This window comes from Tachysurus vachellii, chromosome 25 (genome assembly GCF_030014155.1).
Source record: "Tachysurus vachellii isolate PV-2020 chromosome 25, HZAU_Pvac_v1, whole genome shotgun sequence".
Taxonomy (NCBI): Eukaryota; Metazoa; Chordata; class Actinopteri; order Siluriformes; family Bagridae; genus Tachysurus; species Tachysurus vachellii.
Window position 1 is genome coordinate 35,813 of NC_083484.1, and position 16,688 is coordinate 52,500.

General features: G+C 40.8%; 1 protein-coding gene across 6 annotated transcripts in view; it reads right to left on the bottom strand.

Annotated features, from left to right (window-relative positions):
- The window catches only part of dip2ca (disco-interacting protein 2 homolog Ca), a 48,115-nt gene that overhangs the window by 19,387 nt on the left and 12,040 nt on the right, over positions 1 to 16,688 (bottom strand). For 2 of the 6 annotated variants that reach the window (XM_060861556.1, XM_060861553.1), the window contains exons 2-12: positions 9,345 to 9,416; positions 7,586 to 7,696; positions 6,239 to 6,364; positions 5,375 to 5,584; positions 4,699 to 4,824; positions 2,941 to 3,075; positions 2,538 to 2,657; positions 2,179 to 2,376; positions 1,687 to 1,778; positions 1,341 to 1,451; positions 441 to 564 (exon numbers count right to left, since the gene is read on the bottom strand). In XM_060861556.1, coding sequence (XP_060717539.1) covers positions 441 to 564; positions 1,341 to 1,451; positions 1,687 to 1,778; positions 2,179 to 2,376; positions 2,538 to 2,657; positions 2,941 to 3,075; positions 4,699 to 4,824; positions 5,375 to 5,584; positions 6,239 to 6,364; positions 7,586 to 7,696; positions 9,345 to 9,416 — 1,425 coding nt within the window. Of the gene's footprint in view, positions 1 to 440; positions 565 to 1,340; positions 1,452 to 1,686; positions 1,779 to 2,178; positions 2,377 to 2,537; positions 2,658 to 2,940; positions 3,076 to 3,175; positions 3,217 to 3,304; positions 4,336 to 4,698; positions 4,825 to 5,374; positions 5,621 to 6,238; positions 6,365 to 7,585; positions 7,697 to 9,344; positions 9,417 to 16,688 lie in introns of those variants that run through there. The other 4 variants (XM_060861552.1, XM_060861550.1, XM_060861554.1 and 1 more) reach the window with 3 other exon arrangements.

Here is a 16,688-nt window from a genome sequence, read left to right on the forward strand (position 1 = left end):
GAATAAAAGAAACAAATAAATTATGTATTTTTGAAAGCATTCTTACTTTACAGTGTTTCAAAGTACAGAAGCAGGACAATATGCCACTGGTGTGGTAACGATGTGGACACTTCCTGCATAAAATATATATATATAATTTGGTGATGAGCAGTGCTGATACAGACAGTGATTAATGTGACTACTGCCTGTCTCTCTCTCTCTCTCTCTCTCTCTCTCTCTCTCTCTCTCTTTCTTTCTTTCTCTACCAGCACTAAAATAGCTTCATAAACTCATTACCTTTCCTGTGTTCTATTTATATCCTGTCTCACTGCACTGAGACGAAAATGTTCCCTGCTGACATCCCAGGTTAAATCCACACACACTCATATTTCCTCCTTCATGCACAAGCACCCACCCACCGACTCACACACACACACAAAGACATAAATACATACACACACCTTTGAACTGTGGGATTTCCCCCGTGGGGCCTTTAGGGAGTCCCTTATGACAGGCGTCACTGGTCAGAGCTACAGTAACACCACAGCTGCCCAGGAGAAAGCCAATTTGCTGACTGCCTGCATCCTGAAACACAGAGAAATAACAAAACATGACTTTTGATGTTAAACTAGAGAGAATTCTGTGTTTGTGTTTGAGTGTGTGCATTTTAAACATGGCCTAATGAAATGTATTTTCTTCATTCTCATGACTTCTAAATTTTAATTTTATATCTGAATTTCTGTAAAGCTGCTTTTGGCTGGAATGTAAAATTTTAATACATTCTGAGTAGAACTGCATGAAAATGAATCCAAAAAGTGTTTTGCCAGTTTCAAGGTCTTTTTCCTGAGATTTTTAGACTGGGAGTTCAGACAGAGCTTTGCCATAGGCCCTCCCCAGACACACACACACACACACACACACACACACACAGCACACCTCTTGAGCAGAAAAGACCAGGCAAAACACACAGCAACACATTAGAAAGTGACATTTGACAAACAGAGAGAGTCACAAATACCCAAAAGCATCTGTAATATTCACAGGATCAGTATGAAAGTTTGGATGAAGTCTTTGTGATGTTTATATTAAAATTAATTAAATAATATATCAGCATTAATATTTTGTGCTGTAAAGCTGCATTGGCATTACTCATCAGGAGCTCAGACAGTGAAAAGATGACTCAAAATGACATTAAATCTTAAAAAGTACTGTAGTGGAAAACATAAAGAGCCTGAGAGCAGCATACAGATTTAACACTGTTTCCGCAAATATTCAGTACACAATTTCAACACAAAGCTTCAACACAGTTTAAACATCCAACTGTGAATAATTGACTTGTTAGAATCTTGTCATCTTCTCACCTTACGGGTCAGAGGCACCTCTATCGGCACCGGGACGACCTCAGCCAGCAAACAGCCATAAAACGCCACCATGAACGCAGCAGGGTCATTATTCGGGAACACCAGCGCCACCTGAGAGTGAGACAGAGACAGAGAGTGAGTAATTACACTCTAATACACTGATTGGTTAAAGTGTCATCGTGGGCAGTAAATGTGGACCAATGGGTTAAAGTGGCATTAAATAGTTTCTCATTAAATAGAGAATAGACTAGACATTACAAACTAAAGCTTCAAATTCATGTAGTGACATAAACTGTACAACACACCATCATCTCATGTTTAAACAAACATGTCTTTTATGACTCACCCGATCTCCCGGCCGCACCATGGGCTCCTGTTTGGTCCCCAGTTTATGCAGAATGTTGTAAGCAACTTTGATGCTGCGTGACCACAATTTTCCTGTAATACAAATCACACACACTCAAATACACTACACACTGAACAATACATTAAACATATCCAATATATTTTTGAGTGATTCTCTTCTTATTTCCCTTTTGTTGTCTAGATTAAAAACTGAACACAATCATTTCAATTCAATTTCAATTCAATTTATTTGTATAGCCAATTTAACTATTTATCTCTAACATCTATCACTGTCATCTATAGAGAATACAAATGTAAATTATAAATATTAACGTATTATCAGTTACATGCAGAGAAATACAAAAAGTACAGAAAAAAGCAATCAAATGAACCAATACCAATAAACATCTACAGTGACTTACAGTCAAATTCAGTTACACAGTCATCCTGATTTTTCGTATTTCTCAGTGTCGGTTGCAGTCAGTGGACCTACCATACGTGAGGACATAGAGCGGCTTGCCGTTAGTGTCCATAGTGGTGAGACAGGGGGCTTTAGGTGAGATGGTTCCCCATCGCTGCAATGCCGCCTCTAGTGAAGGAGGCCAGTTGGTCACCACTCCAAGCTGCTCTCCTCTCATGGTCATCATCTGTGCTCCCTCAGGTCGTGGCTGGTTTGGGTCGGGCTGCTGGACTGCACCAGTCAACACAGAACTGATTATAATTGTTCTATATATAGAGGCCTGAGTTGAAATCACTTGCCCAAGGTGGGACTGTTTTCAGATGCCAGAACTTAAAGATTGAGGACATATCATGTCTGAAAATACAGAAGTTCAGAGAAGACCCTGAGCTCACCCTCAAGAAGCTCCTCAAAATCATCAACAAAGAATTCACGTAATGGAGGCCGTCTCGGCTGCTTCAGAGTGTTTACCAGCTGCTGGATCTTGGCAGAGACTCGACTGCTGACCGGGACCCCTGAATAAAACACCCACACCCACATGTTAACACAAACTTAAACAGACTGGAGCACATTGCACTTGTTATTGAATGTCCTTCTAAGCAAAACACTTTTTATGAATGTTATTGATTGGTGCTCATGACAGACGCAGAAGCCCGAGTCGACCCCCAACGAGAAAAGGCAGTCATCATAAACGAAGTAGATCAATGCTCTCTATCATGAGCTAATCTCTCAGGATCTATACGAGAGAGCTCTCACACACACTCACACATGCACGCATACACACACATTCAGCCTCACCGTCTCCAGTCTCCATAAGCTCAGCATTGCCATATTTCTGGGTGCTGCGGGGGACAGTGGACACCTGAGGTCTCTCCACCTGTGCTGGGAGCTCTGAGGTGTAGGTGGTGACATCTGGAGGTGCTGAGTGGTTCTCTGTGATTGCAGGAGGAACAGAAGTTCAGAGGTCACAGCAACAGTGACAATGGGATGCACTCGGCACACTGTTTAGTAGAGAAAAGAAAGATGGCTGGACCTTCTGATGAACGAGGAGATGTAGAAGATGGATGAAATGAACTGGAAGATGGAGCAGATAAAGCTGTTGATGTATAACTGAGTTTTACTGAGGACAGAATTGATGGAAAACACAGAAAAAACCTTTTACCTCCTCTTTATAATTACAAATCTCCTTTATTTCCAAGCTCTGGGCATTTTGCTTTAAACCTCTTTGGCTTTAAATCCTTGTGTGTGTATGTGTGTGTTCATGTGTGTTTGTGTATGTGTGTGTATGTGAGTGCGTGTGTTAATGCGAGTGTGAATGTGTGTGAGTGTGTGTGTCACATTGGTAAGTACAGAAGCGGGACAATATGCCACTGGTGTGGTAACGATGTCGACACTGTCTGTAGGTCAGTCAGTACATCGTCTCTATGGCAATGTGTTGATGATGATGATGATGATGATGGTGTGTGTGGGAGTACATTTAGAAGGGCCTGTTGAATAAGACCCTCTGAAAGCTCTAAACATTTGCACGATGCCCAATATCATGAGCTGTAAAGTCTTACTGTATAAACTCCAGATATTATCAGACGGAAATCTATATTTTGCAAAAGAGAAACTTTTATAATACCTTTTAACTTTTTTAGATAAAAAAGACGATGTTACTTAAAAACAAGGCATAAAGACTTTCTCAGTGTTTATTGCAGTTCTTTACATTACCGGGTGTGTAAAGTCTGAACTCGGAGGTTTCTGTTTCACTCAAATCCATTTAAGTTTTATTAGAAATAAAGGCATGTAAATGTTATGCCTTACTGAACCGATACAGAGTCTGATCTCAATTCTGTGTGATTGGGAATTATGGCCATGTATCTTGATTGGATCAATGTTGATGTAATCGTGTTCAGTGGGTCTTCATGTGTTAGCAGTGTTTCTCCATTTGGATGAAATGTTTAATAAAAACGTGTGCATTAGTCACAGAGTGAGTCACAGCACAGCAGTTGCACAGAGAAGGACAGTCAAGTCAGACATACGGAGGTGGAATCTGTCTGAGAGCGTGACTGAAAAAATGTACAGACCCCACACACACACACACACACACCTCATATTACCTCTACAGTTCCCTAAGCTGATCAGCATCATAGGAAACACCAAACAGAAACGGTGCTTACGTAACACACCGAGAGTAACCAGTCATCACTCACACTTATACACACACACACTCACACTGACACAGGTGTTAATGATTTCTCATCAGGCCCTCAGCAGTCACAGTAACCCAGCAAGGACAGCAAGAGAACTTCTTTATGCTGTAATAGAACAGCTTCAGTTTCTGACTCTGAGATACACACTAAATAGGAGACACACAACAGTGTGTAGAATAATGTCCAGAATTTTCCACAAACTTGTACAACAAAAATGTGGAACATGAAATTAGCTGCATATCAGCACAAACAAACAAACAAACACACACACAAACAATGTCAAGGATGGTAGATGTACATTGTGGTAGGGGTGGGGTATGAGTGTGTGTTTGGGGTGAAAAGTTGGGCATGGCATACTGACCATCCGACTCAAGAAGTGGCGGCCAAAGGAGATCAGAGCCGAATTCACAGGAGCGACGCAGCGAGTTTCCGTTCTCAGCTACACCGAGCATTGTTTTCCTCTTCAGAGAGAGGTGAGCAATTGGCCCTGGATTTGTTGGGGAGAGAACCAGAACCTTAAATCCATAGAACGTTAACCCAGATGACAATTTGCTCACCAGCAGATGGACAGAAGGGCAACAGGAGCTCCGACAATGAAATGCTTCCTTCAGCATAGCTCTCACGAGTATGGGAACGAATCAGACACGTACAATCGCCTCACAGTTAACATAATGCACTTCATTTTTCTTTAAAAACACAATTCATAAGCATGTGGCCTTCCACATGAACTCACTGTATCTTAATACTGCTCTTTCAGTTCCACTGACTCTCTATTTAACATCTCTGTTGCACACGGTAACTTTCTTTACAGAGCAGTTCCTCTGAGCGCATGTCACCTAGAAGAGTCTTACAACACTGATAAACTTGCTGGAGAGAGAGAGAGAGAGAGAGAGAGGTAAGAGAAGAGGATACAATGTTCAATGTTCAAGTAGTGTTCAAGTGTAGGAAGAGGAATTGGTAGAATTAGAAGAAAAGAAAGAGGATGAGGAAGAGGAAGAATAGGAATAAGAAGGGGAGGACAAAGGTGTGGTAGTTACCTGGTTTACCCATGTGTGTCTGAGCGAGGACATCTGCAAGACAGCTGGCGGCACCGCTCCCTCCACTCTGTGTGGATGAGGATGAGGAAGAGGTGGTGGAGCCATGGTGGATGGCACGGCTGATCCAGTGCTCCATGCTGGCGCTACCCTGGCTGGAGGTGGGTGTGCCCTCACCGTGAAGCCCCTCCTCCTCTGAGCCAGACGACGTGTCTGTCAGTGGGGGCAGAGAAGAGAGCAGGGAAAGGCCTAGTGAGAGTCACTCACACCCACACTGCGTTCACACCAGACACGAAACTGTGGGGAAACATTTCCCACTGCACTGTCACAACCAGAGCTGACCGTGAAAAGAACTAGTGAATTCAGTCACTAACTCAAGATCATTGTACATGTTTTTAGATTTTTGTTTGTTTTTACATGTCATTGTTTATAGCTGTGTTGTGTAATGTATTAGTATTTATGTTGCCTCTTATTCAGGTGGTCATTGTAAATGAGAACTGGTTCTCAACTGACTCACCTGGTTAAATAAATAAATAAACAAACAAACAAACAAATAAATAAATAAAAGAAAAAATAACGGTACTCAGTAATCGTAGTTCATTGTGTTTCTGTGACAGCAAGAGTGTAAAATAAAATATTAAAACACCAAGACACCAGACTACTGTGTGGTTCTCTTCTTGGTCTGTGTGTGTGGTGCATTATGTGCACTTCTATCCCCACCCTTTTTTTCGCTTGCTGCCACCAGTCAAAAAGCCAAAAAGCTGGAAATTTCAGTACTTATTGTGTACTGAGTGGAAATTTAATTTGTGTGTGTATGTGTGTTTGTGTGTTTGCATGTGTTAGATAAAAGGTGGGGCTGAGACTCACCTGGAGGTGTGTAGGCATCCATGGAAGTCTGTACCACCAATGAGCGGCGCTTAGACGGCATCGGCACGGCCACCTTCCTCTCTTTGTGTTTAGCGAGAGCAGCCTGAACAGCTTCAGTGTGAACATCTGCACCACACACAAATTAATAACACACAAAAAAATTAATAACTCTTGTGAGTGTAAGAGAGAGAGAGAGAGAGAGAGAGAGAGAGAGAGTTTAACCTCAGCTTTCCTGATATAAACTGATACAAAATGGATAAATGTATAAAATGATAGAATGTGAACTATATGATTTTTCTATCATTAAACATTTTAAATGGGGGTCACAGTGGCTTAGTGGTTAGCACGTTCGCCTCACACCTCCAGGGTTGGGGGTTCGATTCCTGTCTCCGCCTTGTGTGTGTGGAGTTTGCATGTTCTCCCCGTGCCTCGGGGGTTTCCTCCGGGTACTCCGGTTTCCTCCCCCGGTCCAAAGACATGCATGGTAGGTTGATTGGTATCTCTGGAAAATTGTCCGTAGTGTGTGATTGCGTGAGTGTGAATGAGAGTGTGTGTGTGTGCCCTGTGATGGGTTGGCACTCCGTCCAGGGTGTATCCTGCCTTGATGCCCGATGACACCTGAGATAGGCACAGGCTCCCCGTGACCCGAGGTAGTTTGGATAAGCGGTAGAAGATGAATGAATGAATGAAACATTTCAAACAAATATTTCTAACAATATAAAGTGTTTCATTTTATACTGCATGTGTGTTAAGGTGTTTTTCTGCCCACATCACCTGCTTCTAATCCCTAAACCTCCTTACAGTAAAAGGTGAGGATGAGGATGATGTCAAGTACTTTGAGCACTCAGTAATCCAGCGTGGTTTGGTTTATCCTCACCATGGTGAAGATGTTTTGTATCACACATGCTTGAGCCAGAGGATGAGGTCAGAGAGTCCAATTTCAAATTGCATCTGGCAACCTGGTACTGAACCGACTTGTCATATATTTTCGGATATTCATTTAAAGAATGTATTTTAAATTTTATTTAGTTATGATTGTCTTAATTAAGCATTCTAACTGGCTCTCGTGTGACTCTAGCAATCGCAAGTTCACTCATAGGCTACACAGCCTACCATCAGGCCCTGTCTGGTTTTTGCCTGATTTATTTTCATTAGTATTTATCAAAAATAGAAATCAAGTTTAAAATCAATTTACAGCTTTTAAAAATGTTTTTGATTGAAATTGTAAAACATTTCCTTTATATTTATTTAAACAGATTTTGAATTTTGTTTCTTCTCTCATAAAGCATTGCCCCTAATCCCCTTGACTCCGAAAGTGAGCTGTAGAGAACATGGCTCCTGACTCACCTGACCTGTAACGCTCATCCCGGGTGCCTGAGGAGCGTCTGCGGTGGTAACGGGAAGCAGAAGAGGGAACCATGGGGGGTCTGCGCTCGTGTGCCATTGATACGTCAAGCCCTGAATATTGTAGAGAGAAAAACAGATTTATAAAATTAAGTATGTGTGTGTTTGTGTGTGTCTGTCTGTGTATGTGTCTGTGTGTGTGTCTGTCTGTCTGTGTATGTGTCTGTGTATGTGTCTGTCTGTGTGTGTGTCTGTCTGTGTCTGTCTGTCTGTCTGTGTATGTGTCTGTGTATGTGTCTGTCTGTGTGTGTCTGTCTGTGTATGTGTCTGTGTATGTGTCTGTCTGTCTGTGTGTGTCTGTCTGTGTGTCTGTGTCTGTGTATGTCTGTCTGTGTATGTGTCTGTGTATGTGTCTGTCTGTGTGTGTCTGTCTGTGTATGTGTCTGTATCTGTCTGTCTGTGTATGTGTATGTGTCTGTCTGTGTGTGTGTCTGTCTGTGTATGTGTCTGTGTCTGTCTGTCTGTCTGTGTATGTGTCTGTCTGTGTCTGTCTGTCTGTGTATGTGTATGTGTCTGTCTGTGTGTGTGTCTGTCTGTGTATGTGTCTGTCTGTCTGTCTGTGTGTCTGTGTGTGTCTGTCTGTGTATGTGTCTGTCTGTCTGTGTATGTGTATGTGTCTGTCTGTGTGTATCTGTCTGTGTATGTGTCTGTCTGTCTGTCTGTCTGTGTATGTCTATGTGTCTGTCTGTGTGTGTCTGTCTGTGTATGTGTCTGTGTCTGTCTGTCTGTCTGTCTGTGTGTTTGTGTCTGTGTGTGTCTGTCTGTGTATGTGTCTGTGTGTTTGTGTGTGTGTTTGTGTCTGTTTGTGTGTCAGTCTGTGCATGTGTGTTTGCGTGTGTGTCTGTGTATGTGTTTGTGCGTGTCTGTCTGTGTGTGTTTGTGTGTCTGTCTGTGTGTGTTTGTGTCTGTGTGTGTGTCTGTCTGTGTCTGTGTGTTTGTGTGTGTGTCTGTTTGTGTGTCAGTCTGTGCATGTGGGTTTGCGTGTGTGTCTGTGTATGTGTTTGTGTGTGTCTGTCTGTGTGTGTTTGTGTGTGTGTCTGTGTATGTGTGTGTCTGTGTATGTGTGTCTGTGTGTGTGTGTCTGTGTATGTGTGTGTCTGTGTATGTGTGTGTCTGTGTATGTGTGTGTCTGTGTATGTGTGTCTGTGTGTGTGTCTGTGTATGTGTGTCTGTGTGTGTATGTGTGTCTGTCTGTGTGTGTGTCTGTCTGTGTGTGTGTCTGTGTGTAGGGTTACACAAATTCTGCTATAACAAAAACACCTTTGAATAGCAATGTTAAGTGAGTCATTACACACATTTACAGCATTTAGCAGACACTTTTATCCAGAGTGACTCACACTGTCTTATTTCAGTTTATACACCTCAGCAAGTGAGGGTTAAGGGTCTTGCTCAGGGGCCCTGCAGTGGCAACTTGGTGGACCTCGGATTCAAACCAATGACCTTCAGATCAGTAGTCGAACACCTTAAACAATGAGCCCCCCCACACACACACACACTTAAATTTAATCTAATCTTTTCTTTTTGATTAACACCATCCACCAGAAGGAGCTCAGAAGAATTTGACATATTTCTCATTTGAGTTGTTCAGAAAACATCTCTGTGCTTTAAACCTGTCAGGAAACAGGAAGCAGACCGGTCCAAACAGTGAGGACATCTATACGACATGCAGATGACATACCAGGGACAACATGAAGATTTATACCTGGAGGCTGAGGAAGATAAGCACTGATCAGTTTCGCCCTCTTCTTCTCATAACCTTTCTGTGTGATATCACCTGCAAAGAAAAGAGGAGAAAACATCAGAGAAATCACTGCTGCAAAAATCATTAAATATCACACTAAAATTCTTTAAAAGGTATTTAGTTTTCATGAAAAACTGAGACACAGCAAGCATAGAGACTGAAGCTGAGGGTGCCAATACTATAATCTCTGAGAAAATAACCCTGACTGTAAAGTGTCAGATGAACAAAAAAGCTCTATGCAGTGAATAAAAAGCAAGATAAGATTCAGATAAAAAAAGATGGAGGCATTTAACTGCATTTTACTTTTGCATAAGAATTGTAAATCTAAATATCAGTGAAAGGAAATGGGTGAATAAATAAAAAATAAAAATAAAAAATAAATCAATTTTGAAAACAAAAGGAAAGGCTTTTTGTTCCTGTTTATATTCATCAGACTGTGAGTTTTCAGAGACTCAGAGCACAAGTCGCTAACACAACAACACTTTTTGTTGCTAAAATCTTAAGTGCATGAATGACCCTTTCTTTCAGAAAGAGGAAGTGGAGGGTGATGACATAATGTTTACTGATTAATGCTTCAGAGATTTTTTTTTTACAAGGACTCTTGTAGCCATGAGCTGGTTTTCTCTTCTGGCTGAAAATCAGGAGACAATTTGATGCAGAACAAATGTGGCAGAGACAGAACCACATTTTAACCATTTTAAAGCTTTAACATTAATCAGAAACCTATATTTGCTCCATCAGGACTGATGAGGACCTCGCTCTGTTTCTCTGGAGCTTTTCTCAGAGTAGATAAGGATGGAGATGAATCAGGATGAGACAGAAGGGGAGAGGTTTTAAAAAAAGAAGCTGGATGATTCATTTCCTCACTCCCACACGCCGACATTCAAATGTCCCTCACTAGTGTAAAATTTCCTGTTCATCCTCGGAGAAGAATCCAGCCCACCTTCACCTCCTCCTCATCTTTTCACAGAATCTCTCCTCCCTCATCTCTGTTTTTCATCTGTAAACATCTGGAACTCTGAGTCCACTTAAGTGACTGGGAGAACAACAGTGCTAACCTAAGAGATGTTAAAAAAGACTTACTACTGTTAAGGTGCAAACATTTTGGGCTTTACAGAGTCTTCTTGTGAACATGGAGAACAAAAAGGTGAAGTGCCTTCAGAAGGAGATCCTTTATAGGTTCCTCCACATTTCTATTGACTGATTTAGTGGACAGACCACACACCAATGTTATAACTTTTTATGATAGATTTTTGTTACTTTTTGTTAAATATGAAGTCACACACATCACACACAATACATACTAACAGATTCACAATGAGAGTGTGTGTGCATGTGTGTGCATGTGTGTGCATCTGTGCATGTGTGTGCGTCTGTGCATGTGTGTGCATGTGTGTGCGTGTGTCTGTGTGTACATAAATGTGAGTGTGCATGTGTCTGTGTGCATGTGTGTGTGTGTGTGTGTGTCTACATACATGTGAGTGTGCATGTGTCTGTGTGTACATAAATGTGAGTGTGCATTTGTCTGTGTGCATGTGTGTGTGTGTGTGTGTACATACATGTGAGTGTGCATGTGTCTGTGTGCATGTGTGTGCATGTGTGTGTGCAAATAATGTAATTTCTACAATTTCTACAGTTCTGTCAGGACTCTAACACTGCATTAGTCTTCCTCAGATTTTAGGCTTTTAAACTGAAAATAGAGGGAGCATTACAGTGAAATATGAGGATTGGGAAATGTGTGTGATAAACCATGAAGTAACATATCACACACACACACACACACATACACAAACCAGGTTTATCATTCTCCTTGAAAAATAGCTTTGGCCTGAGAATGTCACCTGACAATTCTACACAAGGTGTTTTTTCTTTTTTTAATGTATTAAATATCATGTTAACTCTTTCAGTTCTCCTGTTAAAGACATGCCACATTCAGAGGGATTGAGACTGTGGGAAGAAAAGACAGATCTTGTCATGTTTGACAGCACACAACAACTCTGCCATGACGAACATCAACCCTTTTTTAAAGGTGCCTTGAACAAGTCCATCCTCCTCCAGAGAAGCGTCCACACAGCAGCAAGACGACCAGACCAGGAAGAGATCAGAATCTTTCTGATATTTATCTCTTACTGAATTAGTATGATGCGAGCGTGGGTGTGAAGTCCACCTGCTGAATGAGATTAATCCTCTCACATCATTCTGAGATGATAAATAAGAATCAGAATCTCTCACTCAAGGAAGGACAGATACTTCTTCATAAAGACGGTTACATTCGCTTTCTCTAAGCAGAACACCAGAATTCACATTTGCATTTAGATTAGCTGGTTAAAGTCACAGATTTTCACATTTTCACAATCCATCTAAATCTGTTTCATACAGAGCTTCATCACACCTGAAGCTCACCACAAATACTATGATATATGTATATATGATGATGATATATGATGTTGATCACCTGTAACACACTTTAATGACATGGCTTTTTTTGACAACACTATTGCTGCAGTGTGTGTGGTTATAGAAGTAAATCACTGGAAATCACTGGGGTTCTTAGAGAACCTTAATTAATGAAGCTTAAATTCAGACCAGAACTAAGAGCAAATACTCAGAGACTGTAGAAAACAGCTTTACAGTAATAAAATATTTCGCACATTTTCATTTATATTTATCCTTCTTTATGGAAATCAATCTGTCTAACTATCACTCTGTCTGCTTCTCTCTCTCTCTCTCTCTCTCTCACACACAGACACACACACACACACACACTCTGTAAGTGGCAAGTTGGCTGAGAGGCTTCAGGTCTTTCAGTGTTCGATAAAGTTCTGCTGCACTTAATTGCCTTCAATCAAATTAAAAACATTGCAGTACAGCTGGAGTCGATATCGTCAGTGTGGTGATGGAGAAGGTGCTTTTTTTAGAGGAGGAACATAGTAAATATCAAACGTGGGAGATGGCTAAAGGAACTCAATGCCCCACAGGGACTACATGTCCTGAACCCATTATCTCAACACTAAAACAATTACAGTCATATGACCAGACTCGTACAGCTGACGATCCCTATCCACCAAGACTCTAGGGTGGACAGTGAACCTAGATGAGTGCACACACACACACACACACACAAAATAATAATACAACATGCGCAAATGTATGCTACTTTATTATACTTGCCTAATACAACCCTAACACACACCATGACAGCCTGTATGTGGGTTTAGTCATTTCAGATGAGTGAAATGACTAAAGTGGTGAACAGGTGGAACATAAGCATGTTGGAATGTGATGGTGACCTTGGGCTTGGCCTGTATTCATGCTTCAGTATAGTATATCTCTCAAATATTTGTACTAAAACCTCCCCTCACCTGTCAAAGAGCCACCACACTCTCAGCTCCACCCACTCACCCCGAGCCACATTTATTCTGTCTCTATGTGAAACACTACACAAATGTCAGGATAAACAGTACAAAATTAGGGTTAGTGTTTAATATCAAATGTTTAAAGCTCCTGTTTGATTTAAAAAGAGCAGATATTAATCTCAGTGAGATTCTCTGAAACCAACTAGTGACCCAGCGTCACCTAAAGCTCTACACTCACAACTACAGTGCTTTACAAGTACAGGACAGGAAGAGTTAGATAAACTTATTACTACAGCTACATCAACAACTTGTTCACTAGACCCCATTCCAACTAAATTACTGAAAGAAGTGTTACATAAAGCTGGTGAGACTCTTCTTTATATTATTAACTCCTCACTATCTTTAGGTTACGTCCCTAAATCCTTCAAGTTGGCAGTTATTAAGCCCCTCATCAAAAAACCTAATTTAGATCCTAATGAACTATCAAATTACAGACCTATTTCACATCTTCTGTTTATGTCTAAAATACTAGAAAAGTTTGTGTCTGTTCAACTGAGCTCCTTCTTACAGGAGAACAATATCCTCGAAGAGTTTCAGTCAGGTTTCAGGCCCCATCATAGCACAGAAACTGCACTTGTTAAAGTTACAAATGACTTGTTCTTAGCTTCAGACAAAGACTGTATGTCACTATAAGTTCTACTTGACCTTAGTGCTGCATTCGACACTATAGATCACAACAGTCTCCTAGATCACTTACAAAATTACACAGGTATTCAGGGACAGGCTTTAAGTTGGTTTAGATCCTACCTGTCTGATCGATACCATTTTGTAGAATTAAATGGTGAATCCTCCAGTTTATTACCAGTTAATTATGGGGTCCCTCAAGGATCAGTTCTAGGACCTCTGCTTTTCTCGATATACATGCTTCCATTAGGGAACATCATTAGAAGACATGGGATTAGTTTCCACTGCTATGCTGACGACACACAGTTATATATCTCATCAAAACCAGATGAAATAGCTAAAGTTTCCAAATTAACTCAATGCCTTAGAGAGATAAAGATTAGATGAGCTGCAATTTTCTGTTGTTAAAACTCTGATAAGACAGAAATACTACTTATAGGTCCAAAAACCAGTACACAGAAACTCACACAATTTAACTCCCATTTAGAGGGATGTACTGTTACTAGTAGCTCGACAGTGAAAGACCTGGTGTTTATTAGACAGTAACTTGTCTTTAAAATCATATCACCATATTACAAACACAACCTTCTTCACCTTAGAAATATTGCCAAGCTGAGAAACATCCTGTCTGTATCTGATGCTGAGAAGCTAGTTCATGCTTTCATGACCTCTAGACTGGACTATTGTAATGCATTACTAGGTGGTTGTCCTGCATCTTTAATAAATAGGCTACAGTTAGTCCAAAATGCAGCTGCCAGAGTTCTCACTAGGACAAGAAAGTATGACCATATAAGCCCAATTTTATCATCTCTACACTGGCTACCTGTTAAGTTTAGAATTGATTACAAACTGCTGCTACTTACGTACAAGGCTCTTAATGGTTTAGCTCCCATGTATCTAACTAGTCTTCTAACACGTTACAATCCTTCACGCTCTCTGAGATCACAAAACTCAGGACTTCTGCTAGTTCCCAGAATATCTAAGTCTACTAAAGGTGGTAGAGTGTTTTCTTATTTAGCTCCCAAACTCTGGAACAGTCTTCCTGATAGTGTTCGGGGCTCAGACACACTTTCCCAGTTTAAATGTAGATTAAAAACTCATCTCTTTAGTCAGACGTACACATAATACATCCCATAATATTGTGCACTATTACATCTGACTTGCACATTTTTATGAACAGCAGATATGTTAATCCCTCTGCACTGCTTCTCTCTTTCTACCCATCCCGAGGCATCCAGACATTGTACCAGCTCCGATGGTCTTCCGTGCGATGAAGATCTTGGACCTCCACTGAGATGAGGCCGACTCTGTAAAGCTGCTTTGAGGCAATGTCCATTGTAAAAAGCGCTATACAAATAAACTTGAATTGAATTGAATTATTTATTCCACACAATGTTGAAGTATTTGTCTGTGTGTGAGAGAGAGAAGTCTGAGCAGAAGGATGGCACTTCAGATCCTCTCCAGCTTTTTACTATTGGATGCAGATCAAAGCATTTGCACCAGAGCCCAATGACGTCACATGTTTCCATGGATACTCCTTCTGTCATGGAGGATGGCTGTGGAGATAACATGATCACTTACACATGGAGAACACACAAAAGAGGCCTGCACACAGAACTCAGCTCTCCTCAGCAACTACACATGGACCACGGTTTGTCCACATGGCGGCCATCTTAGCCATTATTTCCAGGATCCTGTAGCAAGACCCATAATGCATTAATGTCTCAGACATTACAGATCACTGCTTGACTCTGAAAGCAGGGGAATAAATAATGGATGACTTTTGGTTCCAAGAACACAAACACATATTTTTGCTGGCTGCCATAGTAACCATCAGAGCCCCTGACTCATGTGAAAATGCTGCTAAAACTCCAGTTAGTCACTAAAGTCTTCCACATTATAACCGCAACATTACAATTTTAAACAAAAGAAATGTTTATTTTTAACTATTTAACAATGTCGTTACATTTCCGTTTCAATTCAACAATTCATCAATGATGCAGCAGTCCCACTATTATCATCACTGCAATGACTGCAGAGCTGTTGTTGTGTCAGTACAGAACAGTACAGATAAATAAAATAATACAAAATAATAAACTAAAGAAGATTCAATTCAATTTGTATAGAAAAGTACAAAAATGTTTGGAGAAACAGCAGCATCAGGCAGAGACACAGGTGTTAAAATTCTGACTGTGTTTCCCGTCAGCACAACTGTGTGCTTATGTCCTGTGTGTTTGTGTGTGTCTGTCTGTGTCGGTGTGTTTATGTGTGTGTGTCGGTGTGTGTGTGGGTGTGAGAGAGAGAGATACAGCAGCTCAGCGGATGAGAGGACCCTGCAGGAGATGTTAAACTTGTCAAGGTCACTGAGTTTCTGCCAAAATCACACACATACACACACACATACACACACACATACACACATACACACACACACAAACACACATACACACTCATACATACATACATACACACCCATTCACACACACACACATACATACACACGCACACACACATACATACACACACGTACACACACACACACACATACACACTCACACACACTCTCACACACACATACATACATACACACACAAACACACATACACACACACATACATACATACATACACACGCACAAACACACATACACACACACATACACACACACAAACAAACACACATACACACACACACACACATACACACACACACACATACATACATACACACACACGCACACACTCACACATACATACACACACACGCACACATAAGCACACACACAAACACTGCGTCATATTTCACTTACCTCAGCATCTTTACAGTGGTTGGTTGTGGACACCAGAAAACCAACAAGCACCACAAAAAGTATGATACATGATTCATTAATTTGTAAGATGATCTAAATGCTTTACTTTTAATAAACCAGTGAATCTGAAGAACCTGAGGAGAGCAAGTCTGTGAGTTTCAGTACCGTAATGGGATGAGAATGAGATAAAAGGATTATTAATGATATGAACAACTTCTTACAAAATGTACTCAGAATCAGCACTTTCTGAGATGTGTGTATAGTTACTAGTGATGGTGGAACCGTCATGTGTCCTGTTAAGACTAACAGAAACAATTAACAGTACAGACAGTGAACAGAAAGGTGTAATATAAAAGAGAAAGAGAAAAGTTTTCTGACTTTATAGATGCTGTAATAAAATCTGTTATTGGACATGTTGGATTATTTAAGCAGGCTGCATGTCTCACACTGCTCTGT